This window comes from Thamnophis elegans, chromosome Z, assembly GCF_009769535.1.
Source record: "Thamnophis elegans isolate rThaEle1 chromosome Z, rThaEle1.pri, whole genome shotgun sequence".
Classification (NCBI taxonomy): domain Eukaryota; kingdom Metazoa; phylum Chordata; class Lepidosauria; order Squamata; family Colubridae; genus Thamnophis; species Thamnophis elegans.
Window position 1 is genome coordinate 102,783,319 of NC_045558.1, and position 10,556 is coordinate 102,793,874.

General features: G+C 37.8%; 2 protein-coding genes across 4 annotated transcripts in view; one reads left to right on the forward strand and one right to left on the reverse strand.

Moving 5' to 3' along the window:
• The window catches only part of TTLL6 (tubulin tyrosine ligase like 6), a 49,334-nt gene extending 47,485 nt beyond the window's left edge, over nucleotides 1-1,849 (reverse strand). For all 3 annotated transcript variants that reach the window (XM_032238080.1, XM_032238081.1, XM_032238079.1), the window contains exon 1: nucleotides 1,634-1,849. The gene's annotated coding sequence lies outside the window, so the exon portion shown is untranslated. The remainder of the gene's footprint in view (nucleotides 1-1,633) is intronic.
• Nucleotides 1,850-3,488: 1,639 nt separating this feature from the next.
• On the forward strand, nucleotides 3,489-4,220 carry LOC116522556 (ADP-ribosylation factor-like). Its single transcript, XM_032237518.1, has one exon. It carries the CDS (start codon nucleotides 3,495-3,497, stop codon nucleotides 4,056-4,058), a length of 564 nt encoding a protein of 187 aa, XP_032093409.1. The 5' UTR covers nucleotides 3,489-3,494; the 3' UTR covers nucleotides 4,059-4,220.
• Nucleotides 4,221-10,556: the final 6,336 nt, after the last annotated feature.

The window sequence follows — 10,556 nt, forward strand, 5'->3', positions numbered from 1 at the left end:
ATATATATATTCACAAAGGCATGCGGCCAGACAACAAAAAGTATATGGCCCTAGTAAATATATAATAAATACATTCTATTCCTTTAACAAAATAAGCCAATGTTGTTCATGCACAAGTTTTAAAGTGAAGTATGCCTATTGTACAAAATCTTATATTTAATTTCATTAGTTTAATGAAAAAAATAATAATTATGTCACATAGATTCGGGAAATAATAAAAGGGTTTATCTTTCATGAGGTATCATCCATGTGCAATTGTCAAAAAACCCCAAAACGGAGAATAGTTTCCCCAGCTACTTTATATTTATAAATTTTCCCATACATCACCAGAACCTAAAGTAATTATTTTAAAACTATAGTTAACTATAGTTACCCGTACAATTAGGTAAATGATTTCAGGACAGCAACAGTGGTAACAATGTTGCTTCTGGATATAGTATCAGCCACCTCTTTTTTTCTGTTACTGTGGCTAATGAGTTTTCCTTATGTCCTTCTTTTCAAAAAAAAGAAAGTCACTGTAATTAACTGAGTTTAACAAAATCGATGCTGAATGCGAATAGATTTAGGAAATTAAAAAGAATATTTTTAAAAGTTATGAAACTATATTTGGAAAAAAGAATGAACATGAGTTGGTAATATGAACAGAATAAATAATATAAAGGGAGATTTAATCCAGGTTGCTAAGGAGCTTTGAAGAGCAGTGTTTACACAATAAGCTTTGATTAACTGAAATACAGTTTGTTGAATTAATCTAATTCCTAGCATTTGCATAATGTCTTAAATCATAAACCAGCCATGTGAGAAGGCTGTGTGTAGGCTAGGCTAAAATGTGTTTTGCAAAGTCAGTTTGAGCCTGCTAAAGAGACTGTTTGGAAAGGATACAATTCCAACCTAAGTAAAAAGAAATATGTGAATTAGAGACAAAAAAGGTGGCATATTTGCTGTATGTGGAAAACTGTATGAAGAGAATGTGCCTTGTTTTAAAAAGATGCCAAATAAATATAAGCAAAAACCAAACTCTCTTGGTAGGCAGTAAGTACCTTTGCTTTCAGGATCAAAGAGAGTGGAAATGGAGAAGGGAAAGAGGCGAAGGCTTAGACCTGCATTGCCTCCATTCTCCTTAGCTCTGGGATGGGAGAGAACCCATCTTTCATCACTTGCAACTAGCTTAGTCAAAAATCGCATTGTCTGAAAAGAGTGAACATTTGTGTTACCCAAGACTAGCGGGGGGAAGGCGGGGGGGGGATTGTTTACTACTGTTTGGAGAGTGTGAGAAACGAATGAACTCACTGCTGAGTACCTGTGCATACTACGGATTTCCTACTTAGCACTTCGTGAATGCATATTTGAATTCATTACAACCTAAGCCAGGGTCTGAAAGCAAATAAAGCAGCCAACATCCATAACTGCACGCTCCCCCCCCCCGCCAATTAAAAGATGCCAAAATCGGGTTGGGTTTTGGGGAGGGGGGCGACGGAATGCAAAGGGTCTGGCTCTGTAAAGGGGCGTGGCCTCCAGATCCACTTTTGTATCGCCCCATTTTTATGCGCCCCTCTTTCCACCATCCTTTCGCCTTTCCCGCAACTCAACCCAATTTGTACCGATCCCAGCCGTCAGCAATGGAACTTATTACTTGTCGTCTGCTGCAAGTCAATCGGAAGATTAACTGAATCCGAGACCCGAAAAACTCCTTCTGCTTAAATTCATTGGAAAGGAACAAAACATCCCGCTTTCTCATTGGTCCAGATGAAATCCCGGGATGCCTTTCTTTCTTTGTTTTAATTAGGTGACATCAAAGAGGAAATGCGGACGTGAAGAGAAAGGCTGGAGCAGAGGATGGTTGTCATGGAGAAGATTCGAACAGCTGTCGGGAATACAAATCCCGAGAGCAAACGCGGCGGCTGCGCGCGCATTCTATTTCTCGTTTTTTCCTCTTTCCCATCGTTCCCCTAATGATTCAAACCCCTGATTCCAATTCTGTACATGCGTACGTGTGGTTCCAACCGAATGTTCCCACGTATTTTCTCCGGTCTATCCTATCGGTGCAGGAAATTAGCGCGAGACGAGCAGTTGCTTTTTCCTTTCCCTTTATCTAATCACAGTTGGAAATGTAACAAATCATGGCTACCGGAGAATTGGCTAATTTAAATATTTGTAAATTCTTAACCTTCCTCCCTCCTCGGGAGACAAGAATTAATTATGATCTGCTGTTGCCATAGATTGGTCTATAGTAATTTTATAGGATTTATCATGGCCTAAAGATTCTTTGGTAGTTGATTATGGCGTTTCTGCTCCTTTCCTTAAATAGTGTTACTTTTGCTAAACAGTCTAACAAACCAAATGCTGACATATTTAAACCCAGGTGCAATGCACGTGTATTTTTCTTTTCTCTCAATTGTCTCAATTGTCCATGATACATCCAGCAGGAATTACTTTTATTATGCATGAAAAATGAGCAATTGAATAGTTCTTAACATGAGACCAATTTCTAAAAAACACATGATTGGGAGATGTCAAGAATCAGCATTGTGTTATAAATGCCTTGAATAAATGTTCCTGTTTATTCTTGTTCTCTACTTATTTTGGCATTTGTTTAAAAAAATTAAATTTGAATAATAAAAAAATCTATTAAAAAAATAAAAAAATAAAATCTGGACACTATCATAGTTAAAATCAAATTGTAATGCATCATTGAATCAACATCACAGACATTTCTATGTATTTTTAAAAGTCTCTTCAAAATGAAGCACATATTTTAAATATATATATAGTTTTTTTTAAGCTTTTAAAAAAGCTTTTACTTCATAAAATTATTTGGAAGTAAATAATTGAAATTCAAATTAATTCTAAACAGGAATATTTTACTGTGGATAAAACCCATAATTTAAGATATATCACAATTCAAATGTATTCTAAACATTTATCTATGTTTGTATATCATTTTTGTATCTGTATTAGATACAATATTGTATCAGTTTCCTAATGCTTTCCCAATTTTTCCAAAATTGGCCCATTCCCATGCAGTAGATCACTATGATACTGATCTTTAGATTACAAACTTTGTAAAAACTTAAGTTTGTAAGAGTATAAAAATCTTTAGGAAGATAAAAGAAACTTCATCAAATGGAACTCCCACCCCTGAGATAGTAATAATTTGCCATAAAATGTCTCTGGGTATCTATGGATACATATGCTCTAATTGAAAGTTATGAAAAGTATCAAATTGCCTAAATATTCCCTGAATATGTGTTAATAATCACAATGAAGCATAAAGTCTTAAGCAGCCATTCATAGCATCATTAAAACATGGCTAGGCCTTAACTAACTATAGTTGTGTCAAAACTTCCAGCATGTCAGTTGCCAACAAGATAGTATTGTAATAGGGATTTCCACACCACTCCCTCTAGCGTCAGCCAATGAAATCAAGGCTGGTTGGATATAAAACTGCAAACATTTCCCCTCTGTTTCATACCTTGCTTACGCTTAAACTAGCCATGGGGATTTTACTCAGCCGAATTTACGATTCTTTCTATGGAATGGAGGCTCGTATTCTCCTTCTGGGTCTGGATGCAGCTGGAAAAACAACTCTTCTGTACAAGCTGAAGCTGAAGGAAGCAACTTTCACCATCCCCACTGTGGGCTTCAATGTGGAGACAGTTCAGTCCTTCAACAACGTCACTTTCACCATGTGGGATGTTGGTGGACAAAAGCGCATCCGGGCTCTATGGAAGCACTACCATACCAATACAGATGGGGTGATTTTCATGGTGGATAGTATGGACTATTATCGTTTTGAAGAAGCCAGGCTGGAGTTGGAGTCATTACTGGAGGCTGATGATTTGCGAGGGGTGCCTTTGATGCTGCTAGCCAACAAACAAGATTTGGCTGACGCACGACCTTCCATGGAAGTGGCAGAAAGGATGGGAGTGAGGAAAATATCTGGACGCAAATGGCGTATTCAGGGTTGCTCTGCTCTAAGTGGTGTGGGGATCCCTGAGGCTATGGAAAAACTATCCGAGATGGTCAAGGTATATCGCAAAGCTAAGAGGTCCATGTGACTTCAAAATATGAAGAAGATAAGGCTTTAACTTTTTTCTACTTGCAGCAGACACTTGCAAAAAGCCTCTTGAATCCCATTTACTCCTGATTCTCTCCATGGGCCGTATGACATTGGGACTGCTCTTTGAATATAGAGTACACTATAAAACTCTTCTGGACTAAGTAACAATTGGACTTCTAAGAAATGTAGTTTGCCATTTTCATCCTCCTACTGAACCAAGTTGAGAATGCCAGGACTTGAATAAATGAGACTTTAGTATCAACATTGGAGTTTTGTTTAAAGAAGAGGACAAGTTTATTTTGAATTACTAACATGTTAATTCTGCTGCTTCATTGTGATAATTCTAGTTCTATTAAGAAAGTTGATGCCTTGCTTCATATCATATAAAAACCTATAACAATAAATACATTGCATGTTAAAACTGGTATTTCTTCTTTGGTGATTGGGTAAAGTGTACTATTCATTCTCCACTTTTCTTAAACACTGAAGTATTCCAAGCACAGTGCTAAAGTTTGTCTTTGTGGGAGGGAAACTTACCACTCATTATGTATTCCTTTAGTCTCATTTTACTGCTCTTAGTTCATATGCTTTTGGAAGATGCTGATTATTTTGAAGGGGAGAGCTGCATTGTTTCCCTGATAAAAGTTCATAAATCTTTTAGCTTTGAAGACGTCCCAGTTATTTTTTAAAGCACACAAACCACTTTTACGGTTCTATGTGAGCCTAAAACTATCATTACTTTAAGAATTGAATTAGCTTTCATGGGTTCTTTAAAAGATCATCATTTTTTTCAAGACCATATGGAAACCTGAAAAGTTAATTAGAAGTGAGGTGCTGCATTTGTGCAAGGTTCAAAGGTTTTCCCTGAAATATTTTTTGAAGCGTGCATAGACCTAATAAACAATATATATTAAAAAGACTGATGGTGGCTGATGAACACTGGCTATAATAGAACTATTTCACACACCAGAGGGTTGAAATAGTAAGAGAAGGGCAGAACCTGGAAGCGAAGTTAAAAGAAGGATCAGCCTAGAATTCTAGGTAGCCACTAGCAAAATGAGTACAAACCGCACAAACCTCTTTAATCATTGGCTCTATCAGGTTAGTTCTGCTGCCTAACTATGATTAACTTAGTTTAATTGGACTTCATGAGGATCTGATCTTTCACACCTGACAATTCAATAATTATGAAGTTTAATAAATTGCGGAGAAAAGTTTCTGGTGCAAAGCATTAGTGATCAAATTATAAAGTTAGTTACTTTTTTATACTTTCATTGTAGTTCATACTACTCCAGTTCTAAAAGTCACAGAGCATCAGAAAGAAATCTAGATGTGTAGGAAGTTGCTACGTATTATTAAAGCAGCTAGTTTTATGTCTGATGAATTTCTTCCCTATATGGAATTTGGAGGAAGCACTATCTCATGTTGAGAGGCACCTGGGATTCATTCCCGTATCAAGTGATGGGGAGAATTTACATTTGTTGAACATCTGCCTGGGCTCCTGGCTCTAAAGTTCCAATCATTTTAAAGTGTGATTAGTAACACCATCATAGAACAGTGACCGGATCAGTTTTTTGCTGTTTACATAGATGCTAAACGAGCTATATTATAGGGAACTGCAGTTAGTTTGCTTCAAAATGATGATAGATATGCATCTTGGTTTGATGCAAACATCCTGATATTTAATAAAAGCATTTAAGGGGACCATGCTGCATGTTTCATCACTCGTCTCTCTTGAAAAACCTATACAATTTCCTGGCTTGTTTGAAGCATGGATAGAGATTGGAGCCTGTAATGTCAACTATTATCCAAGCTTTCTAAATTAATGAATGTGCAAGATTTTATAAGATCAGTAACTTATCAATGGAGCTTAAATGAATTTGTTTGAGTTCAGTGTTAGCAAGTAACATACCATTTTTGGAAGAGTACTCGCATTTGGGAATGTAGTTTCACTGTTTTGCCATCAAACAGAGCAGATTGATTCTTCAGATTTTTTAGCTTAAAGATCCATGAAAGACAAAGATGGTAGCTGTTCATTTTTGAGCCACCACTTTTTATTTAATGATTCCAGGATGTTTGGCTTATATCATCAAATAAAAGTTATCCCAAGAATATTCAATGATTTTTGGCATAACAGATTAACAGAACTTCTCCATGGTTGTGCATTTTTCTTGCTTCACATACTTAACATCCAGAAGGGGGCGAAAAAGTTTCATTTCTGCAGGCTTAGAACAAAAAGTTATTTGTTTTGTTTTTGCAACTAGTAAATGAACCCTGCTTGTAATGATCGATACACATACTGTTTGAATTCGCACATACACTTAGCATATTTCTTGCACATGAATAGTTAGTGTGATTTAGTATATTGTGTGAACCAAGACTGTTTAATTAATTTATAATTCACTGTATTATTATGGTTTTGGCAACCAAATCAAAGATGTGGTGTCAATTCAACCATTCCCTTTGAAAAAAAGAGTATCCTAAAACAATCTATTCCATAGTTAAATGTAATTGTTGCCTCATTAAAATAATTCAAAAACCCCATTATTATGTATAACTGTAATTAAATACCAGTATATTAAATGTAAGCATCAACTGGAGGTTAGTATTTCTAATTAACACTATGAATTAATAGTGGGAGAAGAAAGGCATGCAGCCAACAGCAAATTTCTCTTTTACTTAAGGTATTTTCTGAGTTTCTAACCTTTGGAAGTTACTCTAGCAATGGACAAGGATACAACCCATCATTGAATGTATCTATTACAAAAATCAGGTAATGGCATAGACACTATGAATTAATAGTGGGAGAAGAAAGGCATGCAGCCAACAGCAAATTTCTCTTTCCTATAGGTTTCTCTTCTCTTTGCAAAAGTGTTTGGGAATTCCCGACCTGTTCTCCTTTCCTACTCCGACCTTTTGAACTCTGGAGATCTTCAAAAGGTAAGTAAACGATCAGTGACGGGTTTGGTGTGGAGAAAACCCAAGCAGTTGTGGGGACCCCAAGTTGTGAGAAGTGGAGCATGGGATATCTCAGTGGGTAGGGAGAGGACTTGGGTGCCAGGAGCAGGTGGACTTGTTCCTGTACTAGGCTCCCATGGTAATCCCCACTCCTCAGGTATCCCATGCACTCTTAAAGACCCACACGTATTTATGGGAACAGCAATGAGGGCTCATTTCAGGGATGAAATCCACTTATCTTTGCTACCGGTTTGATAGCAATGTGAGCACGCGTTCCATGCAGGCACAGAGTGCGCATGCAAAGGTAAGTGAACAGAGGGGGAGGGAGATGTGCTGGGCCAGACAATTTAGATTAGTTAGAAAGCAGCAAATATAAATCATGCTGATCGTCAGAAAAACCTGTTCACCCAAACTGGTAGCAATTTTTTTACTACCGGTCGGGGGAACGGGTAGCATTTTACTACCTGTTCAGGTGAACCGGTCCAAACCGATAGCATTTTACCCTGTCTCATTTACTTAATGTGATTCACTTAATGTCCTCTTGGCTTATAATGGTAATGGATAGCTCCATTATAGTTGTAACACAAAGACTACCTATATTCTTTTTGGTAGGTAGAATGATATATGACAACCCTGCAGAATAGTATCCTTCGGTCTCCTTCGGTATGCTAAGATCCACAGCTTCTGGTGCTATAAGAGCCCAGGTGGCGCAGTGGTTAGGGTGCAGTACTGCAGGCCACTTCAGCTGATTGTTATCTGCAGTTCAGTGGTTCTAATTTCACCGGCTCAAGGTTGACTCAGCCTTCCATCTTTCCGAGGTGGGTGAAATGAGGACCCAGACTGTGGGGGCGATATGCTGACTCTGTAAACCGTTTAGAGAGGGCTGAAAGCCCTATGAAGTGGTATATAAGTCTAACTGCTATTGCTACTGCTATATGATTTTTGGGTGGGGGTAGATTATAAAAGTAATAATTTCAAATTATCTCATATTTCAGCAATATCAAACTATCAAATTATGAATGTTCTTTTATACTTCAGAGTTTTCAGGTGGAAATAAGTATATAAACACCAGTTTGGTGTAGTGGGGAAGATGCTGGCCTAGAAATCAGGAACTTGTGAGTTCTAGTCCTTTTATGCCTTAGACATGAAAGTCATCTGGGTAACATTGGGCCAGTCATTCTTTCTTAGACCAATCTACTTCACAGGATTGTTGTTACGAGGAAAATAGGAGGAGAGATGTGACTTATTTAAGTAAACCACCTTGAGATATTTATAAAGCAACAATTATGGGATATGTGTGTTATGTGTCTAATGCAAAATTTGACAATTTATAAGTTTTCATGCATTTTTAAAGTTGTATTTTAAATCATGGGAGGAGCGTAGGGATCTTGTGGCAATATTATGCCTGATATGGTACCTTTGGGTGTCTTTCTGATTAACTTTGGGTTACTGCAGGTGTTTGCAAAAGATGGCTTAGCAAGCTGTATGAGTTCAATGATGGGATACCTCATTGGGTAGCTCTCCATATATTACGAAGGACATCTGCCAGTACAGCAGGCAGCACAACTTCATGTATGCTGGATGTAGTTTAGTCAATTTGGAAGATCACAACTTGTGCTTTATCACCTTGACTATAGAACCATTGCTAAATGCTTTTTTGTATCACAGAAATCCATTTTTGATTTATATCCTCCTTTCACTCAGGAGTTCAAAGTGAAATACGTAGTGCTCCAATTTTTCTCCAGAAAATCCCTATAGAAAATTAGATTGAGAATATCAGACCACCATGGAGCACCTGTTGGGAAGGGTGGACCAGAACTCGGTGTCTGTTCCTAGTCCAACACCTTCACCACCATTTTCTGTGGCTAGATAGGGACAAGAAAATTCAATATAATTCTAATTACTTCTTCAGCTCCATATTCTAGCTCACTGGTCCCCCCAAATTGCACGAAGAACCCCTTTTAATGTCTAAACTTTTGTGGAATCCCATATGACACTAGCAGGACTTTCAGTATCTGTTGACTAAAATAAAACAATAATAAAAACTTAGCATGAATTCAATTTTAATTTGAATTCAATTTATTTTTTACTAAACACAATTAAAGCACACAGTCATTGCATAGGCAGTGGAAGTTTCCTCACTATACAAAAGTTAATAACTTTGGGTGGAAGGTGCATATTGGTGAGGTTGGTGCTCAGGCAAGACTTAAAAGGAAGTCAGTGGTATATCCTAGAGGTGGTATTCTGCCGGTTGGCCCCGGTTCAGGCAAAGTGGTGGTGGTGATAGGCTCCTCCCAACCACCAAGCCGTCATCACGGACACTCTGTACATGTGCAGAAGCATGCACGCAAGCAAAGCAAGCACACTCGCACACTCGCACACTCTTGGTTCCAAACCGGTAGTGAAAATAAGATTTCATGCCTGGTATAACCTAAGCGGTAAGGTGGGCAGAGTGTCTTACTTATGGAAGAAGAAAACAGAAATTGGGGTTGTAACAGATGGGATGCATGAGAACCTTGATAGAGTAACAGGAGCTCTTGGGGCAGGGAATACAGAACAAGGGGATATAGAGAGCAGTGGTGATAGTTGTGTTGCTAGTAATGACAAAAAAAACCTCAGCCATGTGCAGTTCAGGATTACAACTAGGCTGGAAAAATTACTCTTAACCAGCAGGAAGAAGGGAACTGGCCTAAATCAGCTGCGAATCTAATTCCTAAAACAGTTTAGTATTTATCTTCTTCCCTATACTTCAACCCAGTAAAGTATCTGTGTCAGCAGAAGACCCACGTGGCTTGTTTTATTCTCCATGTTTGATGCATATTGTAGACTCCTTGAGGAGTCTACAATCTTGAAGACCACACACCCCCTCCGCTCAGAGTTTAGGATTAGTTATTCAACTACTTGCATAATGATAGCAGGATCTGCTTTTCTCTGGAAGAAACTATTTATATTTGGTGTTCCCCAATAAGCTAATTATGTATATTTCCATATTCCATATTATTGTAGATTGGAAATTGCCCAAATGTGATGTGAGAAGGATAGATAAATCAGACCTTTTCCAATCCTGTCACTGTGCTGATTGTGTGTTTGTGTGTGTGTATGGTGTGTGATTTTTTTTAACAGGATGCTGCAGTATTGGCTCTATCATTAGGCAGACCCTGGGACTACTAACCAGTAGCTATTGCTAAACAATCAGAGCTGGATATGTCAGGAACTGGTCTGCTGCCATTTCATTTGTGTAAATGACTTTATATCTGTGCATGAGGAAAAATTCTACTGCAAATCCATTCCTTTTCGCTAGGGAAATAAAATCTTGGCCATTATTTCTGGCAGCAAAATATCGTAAGGCATCTTTATACAGAACATCTGTTACAATCTTTGTGCAGCTCCTGTGGTAGAAATCTCACCAAGGAAGACCAACAATTAGAAAGTATGCAGATAATAATTTTATTTTGGTAAAAGCAGCCAAGTGAGAAGAGAGCCAAAGTAAACTTGCAAGGAACTACAGAACTTTGTCAAAAGAAACAGATGGCACATA